The 21,708-nt window shown below is 38.9% G+C and overlaps 1 protein-coding gene across 1 annotated transcript in view; it reads right to left on the bottom strand.

Moving 5' to 3' along the window:
• LOC132406997 (putative phosphoenolpyruvate synthase) overlaps nucleotides 1–21,708 on the bottom strand; it is a 201,257-nt gene that overhangs the window by 136,023 nt on the left and 43,526 nt on the right. Inside the window, exons 6-14 of the mRNA XM_059993185.1 lie at nucleotides 18,868–18,983; nucleotides 14,534–14,589; nucleotides 11,924–11,976; nucleotides 7,874–8,001; nucleotides 6,579–6,735; nucleotides 6,310–6,496; nucleotides 2,881–2,987; nucleotides 2,670–2,711; nucleotides 1,953–2,148 (exon numbers count right to left, since the gene is read on the bottom strand). Of these exons, the coding sequence (XP_059849168.1) occupies nucleotides 1,953–2,148; nucleotides 2,670–2,711; nucleotides 2,881–2,987; nucleotides 6,310–6,496; nucleotides 6,579–6,735; nucleotides 7,874–8,001; nucleotides 11,924–11,976; nucleotides 14,534–14,589; nucleotides 18,868–18,983 (1,042 nt within the window). The remainder of the gene's footprint in view (nucleotides 1–1,952; nucleotides 2,149–2,669; nucleotides 2,712–2,880; nucleotides 2,988–6,309; nucleotides 6,497–6,578; nucleotides 6,736–7,873; nucleotides 8,002–11,923; nucleotides 11,977–14,533; nucleotides 14,590–18,867; nucleotides 18,984–21,708) is intronic.

The raw sequence follows: 21,708 nt of genomic DNA, 5'->3' as shown, positions 1-21,708 counted from the left end.
TACTGTACATTCTGGTTTAGGGCAAAGACACTAAGATATGCACAAAACCTGGATAACAAACAGACTGTTAGATCCACACCCACACTATGTTAAGATCAGGGTTCCAACCAAACACAACCAGAAGTATAAGAGAACATTTGATCTGAAGTATCAACTATTTCCTTCTCATCACAGATAATGACTGCCTGAATTTCTGAGAAATCCCAGCAATTTTTACTCTATTTCACATTTCCAGTATCTGCAATATTTTACCTTTAGTCTACTGTTAAATTCATGACCACTTCTCCACCAGCAAATGCCCACCTTAGAGAAGTTTTCCTCTCCTCAATGAAAGGACCTTGAACCAAAGCACTCAGACCATTTTTAGAGCATTATATATTAATTGGGTCACCATGCTAAGGACAGGATGTGGTAGAAATAGAGAGAGTGCAGAAGAGCTTTACAGAGATGTTGCCTGGAATGAAGGGCTTGATTTATAGACTGGGTTTATTATTAATAAAACATAGGAAAATAAGGGATGACCTTAGTGGTTTCTAAACATATGAGGGGCATAAACAGGCAGAATCATTTTATGTCGGGAAATAAGAGTCTACAACTAAAAGGCAAAGTTTTAAGGTGAGGGAGAAAAATTTTAAAGGAAAACTGAGGATAGTGATTATCTAAACAAGCCATCAGAGGAGATCGTAGAGGCAAATACATACATGCTGGTTAAAAAGCACTTGGGCAGGTACTTCGAGAGAAAAGGTACAGGCCTAATGCGGGCAGATATGACTAATGTAGATAAGCATCAGGGCTGACATAGACAAAGTTAGTCCTTGCAGATCCTCACAGATGCTGCCTGACCTACTGAGAACTTGCAGCAATTTCTTTTCTTTAGTCCCTTATTAGTAATACTCTCATGAATCATAATGGATTAGAATAATTGTATTTATTTATTTAGAGATATTGCATGGAACAGGCTTTTCCAGCCCAACGATCCACTCTGCCCAGCAACCCACACATCTAATCCTAACTACAGGACAATTTACAATGGCCAATTGATCTACAATCCAGTTATGTTTGGAATGTGGGAGGAAACCAGAGCACCTGGAGGAAACCCACACGCTCACAGGTAGGACATATAAGCTTGTTCCAGAGGATATCAGAATTCAACTCTGAACTCCGAGCATCGCGCTGACCACTTCACTACCGTGAAGCCCAATTAGAATTGTCAATTTACTTATCCACTAGTATTTACTTGTTTTGAATTTCTAAAGCATCATTTATTTTCTCAATGTAATGTTAGAAGACAACCTCTCAAAAAGATTCTCCTCAAAGTGGAACCACGTCTGCATAATATTAGCAAGGTTATCTGATTAGCTTTTGTTTGTCAAACAGTTACAGTGCCAAGTATATTTATAATTAAGACCTTTAAAAACATGATGCATGAACAAATTACATAATTAATTAATGAACATATAAAAAAACAAACTCAAAAAGATTTGTTGGATTGGGGACAGCTGCATTCTTGATTACGTGGACAGAATTATGAAGAGCAGAGATGGTGATAAATAACAAATAAACTCTTTCTCCATAACTGGTAACAATATGATTAAGGGCGATTTTCACCCAGTGGGTGCTTAAAATATGGAACACACAGCCCATATTTGTGGTGGAGTCAAGCAGTCTCACAACTATGTACTTAGATGAACACAGGTGAGTTTCCATTTGAGTGAATCTATTCAAAACTATATTCAAGTCAAGAATAAATTTTACCTATACATAGTTCAAGAATGACCACAAAGCTGATTACAGATTTCAATTGCCATATTGAGACTTTGAATAAATTATTTAACTCAAATTATTAGAAATTCTGATCTTTTAAATGGAGATAAATTAATAGATTACAAAATTTTTCACTAACTCTATTTTCCCCATCATACTGGGATAGACCCACTCTGTATCTTTCTCACCTGTTCAAAGCCTTTCAATCCCAGTTCGGTGCTGAGCTGCCCGGCCGCAGATGAATCCTCAGTGTCCTCCCCAATTGCACTGGACCTAACAGCCAATCGCTCCTCAGTTCCCAACAGCTTCAGCTCAGCCAATTGATCACGAATGGCTTTTTCTAGCTCTGGAGCCAGTTTGGTGTTTTTGAACAACTCAACACATCTGGAGAACAGTGAAAGGCAGTTAATGTTGCAGAAAACAAAGCTAATTATAACACTTTGCTCATCTGTTCAATGAGTGCCAGATTTTTTTTTTACCCAAAAAAAATCATGCAGGATAATTCATGATCTTGCAGGCACAACTTTTCTGAAGATTGGTCACCTAATGTTCATCTCAATTGGTATCACCTTATGTAAATCCCTGCTGCCTGCGCCCTTTTCCACATTTCTTACTTATCCATCATGTTTTTGATTTGGCCTTCAATCTCCATTCTGAAATTTTCTTGCTTGTTTTAACTTACTTTGTAGTCTCTTTAAATATTTGTAACTTCTGATCCTATGAATCTTGTCCTCCTCCTACTCATTGTTTGACCTTAAAGATGTTTCCATGTTTATAAGTTAATTGTCCTTCTAAGAATTGTTGACACAACAGTATATAGAATGTCTTGACTCATTAAAACATTATAAATATGGTGATGTTAAAAATGTTGCCTTCAAAAGGACTTTTTTTGTGATCGTTTTTACCTTTCACACAGTTCATGAAGGTTTCCATTTCTGTGAATGCCACTGAAACAGAAAAAAAAATTAGTTAAAATCAGAAAGTGATTGGAGTGGTACATATCAAGAATGTTAATACACTCCCTGAACTTTATTTCCGAAGTGAAACTTGAAAGAGCTTTAAAAATCTAAGATCTAATTATTTAACAAATTTTATTTTAATTGAGGAAGGACATACCAGGTTTCATCACTGATTTCTGCCACAGCTTGCTGGAGACTGCTGTTCATTTTCATCTGTTGCTCCAGAGCTGCTCTTGTGACACAGAAACCCCTAGGTACATTAAACTGGCAGACAGAGAAAAAAAACATATTTCTTTACTTTGAGTGAAATGGCATTATCTATCACTTTATGCAATGTTAGAATTAACTAATATTTTCAAATAAATAATTTGGAACCATCCACTCAAAGATATTAGATTACATCTATTTTTGTTTCAAATGAAAGAGAACATTTCAAGCTCAACTCATTTCAGTGCAACTGCCATTAACTTAAACAAATGGGTAATTAAAGTAGGCAACTAACTTAACAAAGTGCAGGTAGTCCTCAGCAAGTCAGGCTGCATCTATGGAGATGAATGAAGAATCGATCTTTTGAACCAAGTTGGTCTCAGCCTAAAATGTTAACTCTTTATTCCTTCCATAGATGCTGCCGGACCTACTGAGTTCCTGCTGCACTTTGTATATGTTACTCTGGATTTCTAACATCTGCAGAATCTCTTGTGTTTGTAATTAACTTGCCCTCTGATGTGATGGAGGAGGAAACTCACACAGAGACAGAATTTTAAAAAATGTTAATTCCTTATCCTGAACTCAATATTAAAGCTCATAATCAAACCTTAGCCCCAACACTGTGAAACATCATAAATTGCTGCATTGCTGAGTCATTTTTATTAAACACGCCAAATACCTAAAACATATAACTACCCTTGAATGAGAGTAAATATGAAAGGCATTAGGACAACATCAGTTAAATCCCAGTGTTTTCTCTTTCTTACTTTTTTTTTAAGAAGAGGGTTGTGACAGAAAAGTGATATAGAAAGTAAGTTCTATGCTATGCGAGGGGGTTACATTTGAAGAACCAATACCAGTTTTAGAGTTCAACATAAAGATAAAGCCATAATTGATATCAGGACAATGTTTTCAGGCTACCACTCAAGTGACTAGTTTATTGCATATTGGGACAAGTATGGCCAGCAGCAAGACATTGAGGTGGAGCATTAGCCAACTGGAGCAGAGCAAAGGAACAGGACAAGGGCAGGTAACATATTTAAGAGTCAAACTCTGTGCTATTTGAAGATTTTTACCTACCCACTAGCTTTCACAGATTACTGAAAATTCATTCTTGCTGTCCCTTTGCTATCCATTACACAGGACAAATTTAAGCCCTGAAAGTTGTACTAGAATAGAGAAGATAGAACAGTACAGCATAGCACAGGCTTTTAATCCCACTTGAGTGCCAACTTCGTAACTTACTCTGAGACCAAACTAACCCTTCCTTCCTACGTAGCCCTCCATTTTTCTATGACTTATGTACCCACAACTGTCTCTATGCTGAACATCATGAACCATTGCCCAACAGAGAACAAACAGGTAATGGCGCCAACCTCTGTGCCTCTGGTTGGAAAGCATATCGTACCAAGGAAGGACCATGCTGTACAGAGGAAGCATAAAAGTGGCAAAAGCAGTGTTCCATTTGATGTAATGGGATTCAGTTCTCAAGTTAGTTAACTCAACCTCTTTATGTGCCCACCACTGCCTGTTACAGTTCAAGGTCATACACAGTATGCCTAAAACTAAATTATCTCGCATTTACCCAGATGTTAATCCCTGTTGTGACAAATGCAAAAGGGGCGAGGCTTCCCTTACTCACATGTACTGGACATGCCCTAGCTTGGAAAAGAACTAGAGAGATGTTTTCCAAACTCTATGCCAAATACTTAATTACAATGTGCAATGTAACCCTTTGATTGCTCTTTTCTGCACCTCCGGAGAGGGGGACCCGCACCTAAGTCCAACCAGACGTTGCATACTGTCTGCCTCTCTTCTGGCCAGGTGCACAGTCTTACTCAGGTGGAGGGATGCTGCCCCGCCCACCCACACCCAGTGGCTTAGGGACATCATGTCCAGTCTATTCCTTGAGAAGATCCATTATTCAACTCTCAGTTTGGACATAAAGTTCCAAAAGGTATGGGACCCTTTCATGAATATTTTCAGAATTCCCAGCCAAACTAAAGGTTCAACCCTTCTTCCTTTCCTCTGCACATAACTCCCTGACCTTCAGCATTCTCCGGTAAAATTCTACAAACTCAAACAACAATTTGTGTGTTAGGAAAGTACATTTTCTCTATATCAATGCAGCTCTGTGGGGATAAAGGTTCTGTTTAACCCTTTTTGCTAATGCAATGATGGCTTGGAGATGGGAATTGGGAAGGGTAGGTTGGGGCAGGGAGGCCACCAAAGCATGATTGTACTATGGCTGCATCTCTTTCATAGATGTGAATTGTACATTTGTTATGTACTGCACAAACCTCCTTTGTACTATGGTTTCTTGATTTAAAAAAAACAATAAAGATATTGCTGAGGAACAAAGCAGTGTTCCAACTACAACATTTTTGCAAAACGTGGCTTGGTGTTTAGCTGGAAGAGAGTTCAAGGAGCTTGAGGAAAGTTGCAAGCATTTGGCTTTTGGAAGTATTTTTGTAAGTATTAAGAACCAGAATCTACTCTGTGTGCAGTAAGGTCATTACATGAACTTCAAGTGGGAGACAAAAAGCTGCTTGTAAAAGTTGATGTAAAAACTAAAGCCCAGCTGGATGGCCAAAATGAAAGGAGTCAATGGAGATACGAAAAAGAGAACTTGTCAGATGATGTTGTGGATGAAGAAACCAAGAGGAGAGATCAGGTCATAAAGTAAGCAGCATAAGGATTAATGAGAAAATGCTCCAGTGAACTAAATGCATCTTCCCAATATCAAGGTATACAAACCCGAAGAAGAAAAAGAAAGAAGAAAGGTGACCAGAACCGTCAAGACCACATCCTGCAGTCTCACCGCATCAACTCCTACAACCACCGCGGAGGAGGCCCCAGAAACTGAGACTGTTTTCACAGCCACATGTCTCACCTACAAAGCAGAGTGATCCCCATGTCAGGAAAGGTCTGAATGGTTCAATTTAAATTTACTTATCTGTGGATGTCTGTTGATAGCAGTTGTGTTTTATAGTATACCATTTATAGTTGAGATGCATTCTTTGTTGAGTTTATAGCTAAGCAGGGTGGAATGTTGTGTATTTAATATTTAAGGAATATTTGAGTAGTCTTGTATTTATAAATATGTTATTAAGCATCCTTACTCATTTACATGATTTAGAGTTATGCAAACATACATTAATTGCATACGTTGCCACATGATAAGGGCATGTCTCACTTAATGTAAACTCAAAGTTGACCTGCATTTTGGATTCTTGTGTCTTCTTTTGAATTAGCTTAATATTTTAAAGTTAAAAAACCTATTACCCTGTCTTCACACCTAAACATTGTTTATTTATCTACCAGCGAGCCCTCCCGGCAATATTCTGATTGTATCATACTGTCTTGCTGTTTTACTCACCTGCAATCCAAAGCATTTCTGCATTTCTGTCAACTGTGCCAGCTGAGCTCCTTTACCACCCACTATTTCAGTGCATTGGCACGTCTCACTGGAGAATGACTGTACCAGCTTGGAGCATGCTGGCACCACGGGTTCCTGGAAACTTTTGGATAACACTGAGTTTCGGGCCTGTCGCCCACTTTCATTTCTAATAAGGGAACAAACATAATTACCTCAGTTTTAAATATTACTGAGTAATGGTACTGATTACCTTTTCACAGAAGACCTACCTGTAATGAAATTCAGCTATGCCCCAACCACGAACAGTTAAATTCAAGCGAAAGTTGGCCGCACACTCATTGATTCGACTTTCCCACATTAGTCCTCCATAGATTACTGGAATGGCACTCTTATCAATGGACAGTTGTAGGTTAAATAGTTGGCCATCTATCATATGAAAAAAAATGAATGAAGGAAAATAGGCAGACCTTAAAATCTATTGAGAATCTGAAGATTTCAGTTTGTAATAGAACTAAAGCATTGCAACTTAAAATTCTGCACAGAGCTCATCTGACTCCAGGTCGTCTCTCGAAATTTAAGACGGTTTCTCCGATGTGTTCTAAATGTAAATTCTGGAGCTTTCACCCACTGTTTTTGGACTTGTCCCAAACTTCAGGCATACTGGAGTGATATTTTGGGTGAAACAGAAAAGATTTTGAAGATGGAGCTTGAACTGGACCCAGTGTCTTTTCTCTTAGGCGTACCCAGCAGTCATATTATTAATGCACATCAGAAATTCTTTTTTAACATCTTGACTTTGTGTGCAAGGCCCTGGACTTTTTGGTTAGTGTAATTTAATCATGGAATACATTCTTTTGGACTTTTTAACATGTATGGTACACTCAAAAACAAATAGTTTTCCTAAAACATGGCAAACTTTTCTGAAGTATATTGATGTAAACCTGTCTGCTATACTAATAATGGCTTTTGTATAGGATGCGGTGGTGATGTCTATATTTTGATGGAAGTGTTCTGATAGCTGATATCTGTGAGGGGAAGAAATACAAATGTATCTGGAAATTGAAAGTTCTGTTATGAGCAAAAAAAAATTAAGTTAAAAATCTAATGAGAATCCATTAGTTAGTGATTACAATATGAAGCTAATTCCATATAAATCATAATCTGTAATCTTAATTTCCACTATAATGGTTCAATCAGCCTAAAACCAAAATGAAAGTGATTTTCAGATCAAGATGTATCACTGCTTCATTAAATTATGTTTGTACTCTGTAATCTTCCTACAAATAATAAAATAATGGCTGTCCTGTTTTATTGTCTCCCTTGTGATTAAGACAACTGTATTCTTGGGCAACAAATTAGCTATATTAACTTAGAACAACTAGGATCATATATAGTTAATAGACATGGCAGATACATGCCTGTACCTCGGAAATATGACACTTCCTATTCTTTTCCATTAGAAATAGAATTAACTACATCACTTTAAAGTGAATCAATGACAGTTAACTATATATGCCCCCATTTTAACATGAACCCTGTAGTGGGTAGGTAGTTTTTTTCTCACCTGCTGTAAAACTGAATCTGTACAGGTCACCAATGACCCCGTCATCAGCCATGTCTGCCAAAGAGATATCTGACCAGTCAATCCCTGCCTTCCTCCCATCTGGAAACATCACAAAGCCGATTTTCAGACTGGAAGAAGATAGATTTTTTTTCTGATGGGCACAGTTTAAATCCCCTACGGCAGCTATTCAATGTGTAAAGCAGTACATAAATAAATTTTACTGATTTCTGCTTTAGTTAAAAAGAAAAACAAACTGTAGAGGCAGACAGTTTATATGCAACAATGCAATTCTAATAACACTGCACACCAAGCTTTTTCAGAAAGTGTTGCTTCCTCAGAATTTTTCGGCTTCAACAGGCCACTTGAAGCTGAACACAAATATGATTTCAGACTACTTGCATCATGTAGGAATTTGGAGAAACAAGACATGAACTTTTATTGAATATACTGTGCTTATTTGCATAACGATGCTGATGCTTTGCAATAGTTTAACCAAGTTAAAAATGCTTTGTTGATATAGATTCATTTACACTTTGTCTGAGGTTTCTCACTTAAGTGTTCAACAATGATCAGCCAGCATTGATGGATTCCAATTGCCCAGACACAATTTCACTGTGACCACGTGTCCTGGTGAAACTTTTCACAGTGCTTGTCAGTGACAGCGCCAAGATTTACTGGGAAGGAGTCCAAATGGAAATGCAGAAAAATCAATCTTTAATGATATGTTGTACTTCAATGGTTTTGTATGTTTGAAGCATGTTGTCAACCAGCTGCATGAAGTTTGGTGCTCTGTATTTGACAAGAAAAATTTCAACAAATTCCTTGAATGTCTTCTATGCAATTTTCTCCAGCTGACTAGCAGTTCTTTGAATTGCCGTTCCTGGATGCCCTGCTTGACTTATGGACCAATAAAAATGTCTTCCCTAATATTGCATCGGATATTGGTGTTTCATGGCGAAATTACATGGCAATTTTTATGATCAGCACCCCAAAATCCACAAGATATACCCAAAAGTATTCAGGAAGCAAAATCTTTGTTGCCCAGTGTAATCTTCATTAAAACTTGCAAATTCAGCCTTTACTCATTGTAGCAAAGTATTTCAATGGAGCATATCAACTTGAAGTCCAAATCGATTTTTATTTGTTGCAACAATTATTCATCCATGCTTCAGGACTGGACACATAGCTTTTTAATATAATGGATTAAAATGGGAATAGTTGAAATGTCTAGCTGGGTTTATTCAGTCATGGGAACAATCTCTCGGTACAGACTTGAATTGTCAATATAGCACATACTATATACTTCACATTTTCTCCCGTTCGCTCATTTTATCCAATAACATTGGTCTTGCTTTTCATTCACAATTATTTAACCATTTACTAGATTAGATAGTGGGACCATCAGACAAGTCGCCATTGTTTCTGGAGTATGAGCTATTAATTCACGAGTTGCTGTCCAAGTAGGCTTGGACAAGCTTCATTGCAGTAGTGTCTTGCTAAGAAACACATCGTGAAAACATGAGATGCAATTATTATCATCAATGCATGTTGGTTTCATGACAGCCTTTGTGTGTACTTTTTCATTGATTCTATTATATTTCTTAGTTTTGGTGTGAATGCCTGTAGAAACTGAATTTCAGCATAGTAATTGGTGACATACGTGTTCTTTGAAAATAAATTTACTTTGGACATTGTCGGGATTGATTTCAATTGCCTGTGGCCTGTGCTGAGAGGGTGTGACTGTGAGTGAGACAGGTAGGGGATCCTTGCGAGAACCCTCAGTCCTTGATCTTGCCCTCTGTGAGGATGAGACTGGGAGCTACAGGAATGATGAGTAACCAAACTGTGGCACTATCATTCAAGAGGGGTGAAGAGAGAAGAGATAGGTAGTTGTAATTGAGGATAGTACAGTAGGGGATCTAGAGGACTCAAATATTGGTAACAAAATTGCCGGACGAAATATTAACAACTTCAGAATGCAGACAATACTACTCTAACGTGAGGAGGATCTAAGGAAGTTTCTAATCAAAGTGAAAGAAAAAAAAAAGCACAAAACTTGGATTGTTGCTCGATGTTAAGAAAATCAAGATTACATTGACCAGCCCTATTAACTCCGTGGGAATAAATGGAAAGGAACTTGAGGCAGTGTCGGATTTTGTCTTCCTCCATTCAAAGGTTTCTACAGATGGTAACTGCAGCCACAAAATTAAACAGCACTTACTTCTGGGGAGGGCAGCAATGGCAAATTTAGATAAAATACTGAAGAGCAGAGACATAACATTGTCTACGAAGATCCATATAGTAAAGTCAATGATATTTCTATTTGTGATGTATGGCTGCGAGAACTGGACTATTAGTAAGGCTCAATACGAAAGAATCAATGCCTTTGAACTTGGATGCTAGAGGAAAGTGTTAAGAGTTTGTTGGACAGCAAGAAGATCCAGTAAGTCAATACCTGAAGAAATACAGCCAGACTACTCACTAGGAGGGTTGATTATGAAACAAAAGCTTAAATATTTTGGCACATCATGAGGATTCCTTGGAGAAGACTCTCATGTTCGGTAAAACAGAAGGTAAAAGGAGAGGACAACAGAGGCTACGACGGATAGATAACACTACTCAGACAATGCATATTACATTGGGGATCTTAGAGAGGCAGCTTCCAACAAGAAGGCCGGGTGTGCAGGAGTCCATGAGGTCACAAAGAGATGGACTCCACTTCATAACTGAACAACAACAAACAGTAAGGGGAATAGACACAATTCACTCTCACAGGAGCCCCGGGGTAGTAATCTCAGGATTGCTGCCTGTTCCATGTACTAGCGAGTGCAAGAATAGCATGATCAGATGTATTAATGTGTGGTTGAGAGACTGGTGTAGGATGCAGGGCTTCAGGTTCCTTGATTTTTGAGGCCTTTTCTGGGTGAGGTATGACCTGTACAACAAGGATGAGTTACACCTGAACCCAAAGGAGTCCAGCATCCTAGCGGGCCCATTTATTAGAGCTGTTAGAGAGGTTTAAACTAAGTTGGCAGGGGGATGGGCACCAGAGTGATTGGGTTGAGGAAGGGAAAAACAGAAATAAATCAAAGATAGCGTGCAACAGAGATTATAGAAAGAACAGGAAGGAAATGGAGCTTAATCATAGCCAATGGCATGAGTCACAGGGCAATAGAGGCATGGTGCAGTTAAAACAGAAAGCAACAAATACTGGACTCTAAGTGCTATATTTGAATGCATGCAGCATGAGGAATAAAATGGATGATCCTGAAATTCAGCTATAGATTGGCAAGTATGACATTTTGGCCATCTCTAAAAGTTGGCTGAAGGATGACTGCCATTGGGAGCTGAAGGATATATGGTCTATCGGAAAAATAGGTTAGTAGACAGAGGGGGTGGTGTGGCACTGTGTATAATAAATAATATTAAATCATTAGAAAGAGATGACATAGGATTGAAAGGTGTAGAGTCTCTAAGGGTTGAGTTAAGAAATGGCAAGGGTAAAAGGACCCTAAAGGCAGTTCTATACAGGCCTTCAAACAGCATAGAAAAGGCATGTCAGAAGGGCAATGTCATGATAATTGTTGGGGATTTTAACATGAAAAACCAGGTCAGTACTGGACCTCAAAGAGAGAGAATTGTAGAATGTCTAAGGGATGGCTTTTTAGAACAGCTTGTTGTTGAGACACTAGGGGATCGACTGTGGTGGATTGGGTGTTGTGCAATGACCTGGAGGTGATAAGAGAGCTTTAGGTTAAAGAACCCTTAGGGAACAGTGATCACAATATGATCAAGTTCACATTGAAATTTGAGAGAAAAAGAATAAACTCCGATGTGTCAGTATTTCAGTGGAATAAAGGAAATTGCAATAGCATGAGAGGGGAACTGGCCAAAGTTGACTGGAAAGGGACATTTGCAGGAAGGACAGCAGAGCAGCAATGGCTGGAGTTTTTGTGAAAAATGAGTGAAGTGCAAGGCAGATATATTCCGAGTAAGAAGAAATTTTCAAAGGGAAGAAGATACAACTCTGACAGGAAAGTGCCAACTTACTTTGTAGTGCTCACAGGAATGGACACTGCCATTAAAGTCACCGATAATCCATTCTGCAAGAGATAAGCACATTATAGATGGCAGATGTGTTATTTGAGCAAGAATAAATGTTCTCTACTTTTTGGGTGTCAGCCAGCCAGTAAATGGATGCTTAACCTATTATATCAACCATCATCATTAATACTAATATATGCTTCAGAATAAAGTTCCAAGTCCTTATTGTTTCTCAAGGACAACAAGGGATGGAAAATAAACTGTGAACCTGGCAGCAAAACCCATTTTCCCAGAAATATCTGGGAAATTTCCCAGAAATGTATTCACTGCAGCTATGAACTAAGAAATGAGCATTTGGAGGAGCCTACCAACAAAAATAACTAGAAATGAAAGCAAATGCAATTACCAAATATTTACTATGCAACTCAAAGTTAATTGATGAAATGATATATCATTCAGGTGACAAGTATCTCAATCTTCTGCAATTTTGCAACAGAATGATTCAACTAAGTTGAAATTTAGTTGCAAAATTTACTGGAGATAGTTTATTCAGCTGTCATAGAGATATGATATCCATCATATCATGGAGATAGTTTTCATTATGGATTTACATTTCTTCTTATGATTTAATGAAATAACAAAAATAATAATCCTTTAGAAATGCCTTTACTGATTAAATTCTTAACTGCTTGTGTTACATACCCCATGGGTAGCTTGTGACTGTCTTATGACCGTCTTATGACCATGATGTAATTGAGCATCTGGTGAGCATGATGTAATAGTCTTGTGATGGTGGGGAGATGTAATTTCCCACCAGTGTGAGGTCATATGATGTAATTTTCCTGCCAGCAGGAGGTCATGTGATGGCCTGTTCCCACAGGTATGAAACAGGAAGCCCTGTTGTGACGCAGGTCAGTTCGTTGTCTAATTCGTCAGTTATTCTGCTATGCTGCATATTCATCTCATGATGCAGTTTTTTGTTTTAAAGTGGAGTTTTAATTTCTATCTCAAGTCTAAAAGGGTATTGCCGACTGTTTCACCACAACACTGCCAGTTTTGGTCCAGTCAGAGAGTAAAGATTTACCGAAGTGCGGGAACCCAAAGGATCAAATAAAGTTGGTGTCGTCGGCAGTAATACAGGATTGACCTTATTGAATCCTCAATTCAGAGATAGCATCCGAGATAGCTCCTGCATTGTGAAAGCAGAAAGGGCTAGGAATTTGTTACTTCAGGAAAATCTCTCTTAATTGATTGTGTAAATCATTTGGACTTTTGCATTTACCACTTTTAAGAACTGTGTTTGCAATTATCGCTTTAGGAACTGTTCGAGTTGTTGTATAGCAGTTAACTTCCGGTTAAATTAGTTGTTTGTTTACTTTTCATTTGTTGTTGAGCTGAGTTTAAATAAATGTTTCTTTATTTATAAAAAAAAACCTGTCTCAATTCTATATTCATTGTTGCTGGATCATAACACTTGGCATTAACTTACAATATGAAACACTATCAACTTATCATGTATAACCCATGAAAGAATTATCTACAGCAACATCCCTAACAAATTGCCAATACAAACTAAGATTATCGACAACACACACAAAATAGTGGAGGAACTCAGCTGGTCAGGCAGCCTCTATGGAAATGAATAAACAGTCAATGTTTCAGACAAGCACCTTCTTCAGTACTGAAAAGGAAGGGGTGAGAAAAGAAAAGGCTGGGGAAGGGAAAGGGGTACAGTTAGAAGGTGATAGATGAAGCCAGGTGGATTGTAAAGGTAAAAGGTTGGAGAAAAAGGAATCTGATAGGAGGAGAGTGGACCTTTGGAGAAAGGGAAGAAGGAGGGGCACCAGGAGGTAATAGGCAGACGAGGAGAAGAGATAAGAGGCCAGAGTGGGGGAAATAGAAGAAGATGGATTGGGGGTGGAAGAATAGTTTCTAGAAGGAGAAGTAGATATTCATGCCATTAAGTTGAAGGCTACCTACAAGGAATATGAGGTGTTGCTCCTCCACCCCAAGAGTGGCTTCAGTGTGGCAAAAGATGATGCCATGGACTGACATTTTGGAATAGGATGGGGTATATGAAATAAAATGGTGGGCCGCCTGGAAATTCTGCTTTTGGCAGATGGAGTGGAAGTACTCGACAGCTTGCATCAGGGATCACCAATCCAGAGGATGCCACATCGGGAGCACTGGGTATAATAGATGACTTCCAACAGATCCGCAGATGAAGTTGTTGCCTCACCTGAAGGACTGTTTGGGTCCATAAGTGGAGGTAAGGGAGGAGGTGAATGGGCAGGTGCAGCATTTCTGTCACTTAATGAGCAGGTGTGGAATTTTTGTCACTGAGGTCCTCAAGCATTTTGTGTGTGTTGCTCTGGATTTGCAGCATCTGCAGAATCTCTTGTTTCCTAGTCACCACTACTGGCAGTCAATTTTTGTAACATTTCAAATGCAATTCATTACCTGAATTTAAAATCCTCAGTTGCTGTGATGAATTGCAAACTGATTATTGCAGATCAATAAATCCATCAATTAGCCTATGAATGAATTCCATTCTCAATAGATCACATGACTCTTTAAATATTTCCAAAATTTACTGAAAAAAATTAGATGAATTACCTCAAAATGTGCAAAAATTATAATATATCGATACAGATCAGCCCAATTTCTGATGCCTGCAATGAAATGAAATTATTAAAATAATTAGAATCTATTGTATAATTTTGTAACTTATACACATGAATGCTCTACCCAGAGCATCATCAACAGTTGGGTTTGTGATCTAGGTTATTCCCTCTCCAAAGAGATAACAATGCTGTTATTACTAAAGCATAAGAATTGGCAGGACTAAAGATTAATTCCCTGTCCACAGCCGTTTGAAGATTTGTATTAGATTAAAAATAATAATGCCACTGAGGGAAAGATTTCTGGTCACTGCAGGAAAGAATTGTCAATTTTAGAAAGAATGCAGAAGAGATTCATAGAACAGTACAGCACAGTGTGGCTCTTCAGCTTCCACTCACCTACACACCAGGGGCAATTTATAGTGGCCAATTAAGCTCCCTATTAAACAACCTTGGGAAATGGGAGGAAAACAAAGCACCTACAGTACTGTGCAAAGGTCTTAGGTATATACTGTAATATAGCCAGGGTGCCTACGTTTTTTTTACACAATACTACATTCGTCAACGTGGAGTAGATAGCAACTTTGTGATTCTGGCTGGAGCAAAGTGTCACACACAAATGCTGGAGGAACTCGGTAGTTCAAGTAGCATCTATGGAAAAGGGTAAACAGTCGAAGTTTTGGGCCAAGACCCTTCATCTTGGTCTGAAACATCAACTGTTGACTCTTTTCTTGAGACATTGCCTGGCCTGCTGAGTTCCTTCAGCATTTTGTGCGTGTTGCCTTGGATTTCCATCAGCTGCAGATTCTCTCGTGTTTGAGGAGCAAAGAATGTTGAATGGTGAGGGTGCAGCAACGTGGGAAGGGTATGGGACAGGTGGCAGAGAAGGAACTTCAGGGTTAGGGCATGCTGCAGTTACAGATAAACACAGCCCTGAGACAATAGATAAGTTCATTTGGTTTCAAACAATTGGTTTATTGATCATTACTGAGGAAGAAATTTTGTTACTAGCTAGATACTAAGGGGTTAAAGAGTTTTTTTTTTCCCACAGCTCCCTTAAACTGCTTCAGCAGGACTGCTGTAAAGGGCTAACTAGCTTGAGAGGGAGTAATCGAAGCATAATCACCTGATGTTCTGGTTTTTTAATAGCTGAACTGTGTAATTGTGCTGGCTTCAAGGTTGTATGCAGAAGTAGCTTTGAATAGATAAGGATAACAGTAACTTGATTATATTTTTTTTACTGTGCCATGACATGATTATTGAGCAAAGGAATTATCTGCTTGCATGCTGTATTTCACAAACATGCTTGGAAGCTTTTGGTAAGATACACTATGTCTATAAAATGAGAAAAGTCTGTGTACTCAGGGAGAGTCTCAAGAACTCTGCTTTAAGAGGTTGAGCTCTCCATGATGCATATCATGTTATAATAAAGACTTCCAAAAGCGATCTCCCTTTGTGTCCGAGTAATACCTTTTCTCTCTGCTGCTTCCTGCTCCTTCCCCTCTCCCTTCCCCTTTTTTCCAACCATGATTCCCCTCGTCATCCTTTTCCAGTCCACAGTAGAGATTACAACACTCACAAATGTCATGAAATTTGTTCTTTTTTGTGGTAGCACTTCAAGGCAATACACAAAATTACTACAGTGCTGTGCAAAACTCTTAGGCACCCCAGTTATATATACGTGCCTAAGACAAACCTACTCCACAATCAATTTAATCCTAACCCCTGCTCAGCTCATAACCCTGCAATGTTCTTACGTCCATGTGCCTACCTAAGGTTCTTTTAAATGGCCCTATTGTATCCACCTATACCCCTACCCAAGGCACTGCATTCCAAACACCCATCATTTCCTGTATAAAACAACCTAACCAACATCTCCTTTAAACTTTCCTCCACCCACCTACAACAGACGTTCTCTGATATTGGCAGAGAAGTGGACCTGTTAGCTGCAATCTTTTTTTTCCCCCCACCCTGGGGAAAAGGATGGGGTCAAATAAAAAGGATCTGTGCCATACAAGTCTGTGACTCTGAGGTTTGCTGCTCCAGACAGGGACTCCTGACTAGGCAAAGGGAAACATTTTAAGAAAGCCTGGGGAATCCAGACCAGTATTTGAAACCAGGATCGATTCAAATTGCCCTTGTATGGCAGAATTTTACAGTGACACTGATTTTGTATTGTACATTAAATGACATCACTACTGCCCTGACTACTCTTCTACCCTGGTGGACTTACATTATGCACCTGAAAAAACAACTGATAGCTTTCCAACGTGAACAAACTCCACATGGAGGACAACTTTATTTCGGCAACCAGTGTTAAACAGCTTGAAAGCTTAAAGAAAACACAGACTTTGTAAATCTGAAATCTAAACATAAAGTGTCGGACGAGTTCAGTAGGCCGGGCAACATCTGTAGAAGGCTGACAACAGAATTAATGCCTCAGGTCAACAATCTTTCATCAAGACCTAGAAATATGAGAAAACAGGCAAAAATTGTGCTGTACGGAAGAGAAATAAAAAGAAGAAAGGAACTATCTGTGAAAGCTTTTTGAATCACATGATGGAAGATTTATGATTAACAGGCTTTCAACCACGCTAAGATTAATGTTCAAACATCAAAGTAAATTTATTATCAAACTACATATGTGTCACCAGATACTACCCTGAGATTCATTTTCTCAGTCATTCATTCAGAGTATCAAAGAAATACAATAGTCAGTGATAAACTACACACAACATGACAAACAACTAATCTTTAAAAATAGAACTAAAAAAGAACTAACATTCAATCTGAGGACAAGTTGTAGAGTCTTTGAAAATGAGTCCATAGGTTGTGGAATCAGTTCAGAGTTGAGGTGAGTGAAGTTATCCACACAAAAAAAAAATGCTGGAGGAACTCAACAGTCCAGGCAATGGAAAAGAGAAAAGGGTTGATGTTTCAGGCCGAGACCTTTCATCAGGACTGAATCTGCATTGCCAGCATCTGCAGATTTTCTCATATTTGTGAAGTTATTCACACCTGTTCAGGAGCCTGACGGTTGAAGGGTATGCATGTTCCTGAACATGGTGATGTGGGACTAGCCAATGGCAGCAGTGAGAAGAGAGCATAGTCTGGATGCTGGGAATCCCAGATGATGGGCACCTCTTTCTTGTGCCAGAACTTGTAGTTGCACTTGCATCATTCAGTCTCATGATCTCAGTCATTTCTTCTCTCCATCCCTTTTCCTTCCTTTCCTATTTCTGGTGAAATATGATCAACTCATTTTTTTTTCCTCCACAAACGCTGTTAAGTGTTTCCAATATTTTCTATTTTAATATAAGCATGGAGATACTCGAATGATTTAAACCAGCTTGTCATAATGCTATGGTAAATTCATTGTAAGTTCACAATTAGGTTCACAAGTACAGGAGCGAGATATGTCAGCTAGTTGCAGCAACAACCTTGCACTCAATGTCAGTAAGACCAAAGAGCTGATTGTGGACTTCAGGAAGGATAAGATGAAGGAACTCATACCAATCCTCATAGAAGTGGACAGAGTGAGCTGTTTCAAGTTCCTGGATGTCAAGATCTCTGAGGACCTAACCTGGCCCCAATATATTGATGCAGTTATAAAGAAGGCAGGACAGCAACTATGCTTCATTAACAGTTTGAAGAGATTTGGCATGTCAACAAATATACTCAAAAAATTCTATAGATGTGCCATGGAGAGCATAATGACAGGCTGCATCACACTTTGGTATGGGGGGCGGGGGGAGCTACTGCACAGGACCAAAAGAAGCAGCAGACAGTTGTAAATTTAGTTGGCTCCATCTTGGGCACTAGCTTACAAAGTACCCAGGACATCCTCAAAGGACAGTGTCTCAGAAAGGCAGCATCCATTATTAAGGACCTCCAGCAGACAGGACATGCCCTTTTCTCACTGTTAACATCAGGTAGGAGGTACAGAAGTCTAGAGATACAGAAGTCTGAAGGCACACACTCAGCAATTCAGAAACAGCTTCTTCCCCTCTGCCATCTGATTCCTAAATGGACATTGAACCCGTGAACACTACCTCACTTTCTAAATACATCCTATTTCTGTTCTTATGCACAACTTTTAATCTATTCAATATACAGGTACTGAAATTGATTTACTTATTTATTTTATTATTATTTTATATTTTTTCCTCTTTTCGATATTATGTATTGCATTGAACTGCTGCTGCTAAGTTAAAAAGTTTTACGACACATGCTGGTGATAATAAACCCGATTCTAAACAAAAATGGACAGTTGATAAAACTGGCCAAACTCTGTTCATCAACAGTGTTAAAAGATGAAATTTTCATTACCATAAGAATGGTCTCTAACTCCACGGAGGAGGAGTTCCTTTCTTTCATATCCTTCAATTTCAATCTCTCCAATGTACTGACCCCATTGCTCATAGTGGATTTGCTTTCGATCCAATCTGAAAGAAAAACAAATTACTCAGGATTGCAAAGCATTCAGCTACAACAATACTGAATATTTAGAAGGTTTTATTTGTCTTAATTGCAAGGCTCAGACTTCAATGTGAGCCAAACTCTTTTAATAAAAAAAAGTTAAGCTTCACACAAGTTACTGCAGGGCTGTTATCAAAGCCAATGTAATGCTAGCAACTGGAAATCCCAAATTAAAATATAAGGAAGTGATAAGCACATTCAAAGTGAGCGCAGATTTGTACAACATATGTCTCCATGCATGTGTATGCAAACAAAAACAGAGCAATTGTTCCCTGGTGATTTATTGATTATTTGAGTAACGCACAAATTGGTGGATGACAGGTCTTGGTGGAAGGTCTCAGCCCAAAATGTCTGGATCTACTAAAATTACTTAGAAATACACTCTCAGCAGGCAGCATGGCAAAGCCAATGGGGAAACAAATGTATCACCAGTACTAACTGTGATCATGAATAGGCAAATCTAAACTTTAAGCCGTTCCAATTCTAAACTTTGAAGACTATATTATTTCCTACGTCATTGCTACAAGTTCACAGCTGATAACCCATCTCTCCAACAGCTGCTCTCCAAGAAAACAATCTCTATGGGCCAGCCAGTCTGTGAGCACTAGTTTCACTCATCTTGAGAAGGTGAATCCCTCCACAGAATATCTCACACACAAGGCTAGATTTCCCTTTGGGTTTGGGGAGATAATCCAAAAAAAATGTATTGGACTTGCTCTATAAGCCTTGTCAATGTAGAGCTGGAATTCCACTAGATCTGGAGTCATGCAGAACTGCCCTCCCAGCCCATTCTTATTCTGTTACCATGTTGAGTCCTTTTCCATCAAAAACTATATGTCCGCCAGACTAAAGATCCAACAATTGAGGCACTCTAGTTATGATCTTCCAGTACATAGATGATGTCTCTGTTTTACACTCTAGAACTCATATTGCGTTCTCACAGACATTTGGGGTTGTTTTGAATTGACTCAGGGAGTCATGACACATCAGAACAGAATGGAGGTCATATTCCTGAGTAAAAAGGAGAAAAACTTTTTTCCCGTAAGTGACCAACAACCTGAAAGAGCTGGTTTGGGACAGTGGAAGAGCAGACTGCCAAGGCCCAACAGAAGCTGGTTGAATGAGTGGGACATTACATTACCAGAAAGGGCTGGAATTCTGCAATATGGCCTGAGGTATGCACGATGTTTCACGATGTGCCCATGTAAAGTTCAGTCCTCCCAATTAAAAAAAAACACAGGTTTCAGTGTTAGGAAGGTGAAGGTAGAATAGGCTCACAATGACATTCTGTGCACCATTCCAGACAAAGTGGGGAAGAGCATTGCCACAAATGCACTCACTCTGAACAGAACCTCTGTGGGTTGCTCAGCATGACTGTACATGGAGCCCCAGCACACAGACACCAAGTGCTCCATCCAACACCCACCCTGAGAATACTGCCTGAGACCATAGAGGACATCCCAGCAGGAATTACCCACTTGATTATGCAAAATGGAGGTGTTCCTGAATCAGAATCAAGTTTGTCATCACTTGCATAGGTTTAAAATGTGCTGCTTTGCAGCAATAGTACAGTGCAATACCCAAAATATACAATATGCTTCAATGAGCAATATATATTTAGAAGTAAATAAGTATTTCAAAAAGAGAGGCAAAAAGTAGTGAAATAGTGTTCAAGTGTTGATTATCCATTCAGAAAACCAATGGTGGAGGGGAAGGAGCTGGTCTTAAAATAGTGAGTATGAGTCTTCAGGCTCCAGTATGTCCTCTGATTGCAGTAATGAGGGCAGGTCCGGGCTGGGTGGGTGGGACTGGTCCTTAATAATGGATGGCACCTTTGTAGGTCAACTCTTTCCACTACTGAGCTCAAAAAATATAGTGGGTCAGAATTGTAAACCTGAGCAAAGAAGGAAGATTGGATGTAACTAAGCAGTCCCCAAATTAGACAGCGTGATTGCTGGAACTGACCCACAGCAGGGGAGATAATCAGCGTTGTCATGAGGAATGAATGATAATGTTGCTTATCTCCTCTGATATAATGAGGAGATTATGGGTTCTTGCAAAATGCTCAGTTTCTCAGTACCACTGCATGATGACTCCAAGGTTCCAGTTGGGTTGATACTTGTGCATGGAATTTAAGTGGTATGGAGGAGCTAACCACTTTATTCCTACAGAGCTTCATAATACAGCACTCCATGTTCAACTCCTGGCCAAGGTAGAGCAACAAATTGATGAAAAGGGTACTTGCATTTGAAAACCTTGCCGGTCCTACATCTTAACAAGGAGGTCCAGGTATTGCCTGCAACTAACACACTCAGCTAAGGTGTGACTTAAACAAAAGGCCTGTTGCTTACTCATTCCTTCCATCCAAACTTCCATTGCAGACTATGTGTAAGAGAACATGGTCTTTGTTTCATTTTTTTCAGAAAAATTAGTTTCTTGGATACACAAATACAAATGTATTTGTTTATGCATTGCAGCTAGAACTTTTACTTTGCATTACCTGCAAAAATAATTAACATTTCATGAAGAAAAAAATTATGATTGAAACGTTAAACTCATCATTCAACTGAAGCACTAAGACAGCACAAAGTGGTTAACTTTCTCAGAAATTAAGTAATCTGCACAAGAATTCAAGCACAATAGCTTCCCCGTATCACAGCCAAGAACAGACTGAAACAAACATTATTTGGG

Source organism: Hypanus sabinus, chromosome 17, assembly GCF_030144855.1.
Source record: "Hypanus sabinus isolate sHypSab1 chromosome 17, sHypSab1.hap1, whole genome shotgun sequence".
In the NCBI taxonomy this organism is placed as follows: Eukaryota; Metazoa; Chordata; class Chondrichthyes; order Myliobatiformes; family Dasyatidae; genus Hypanus; species Hypanus sabinus.
This window is presented reverse-complemented; position numbering and strand designations above follow the sequence as displayed.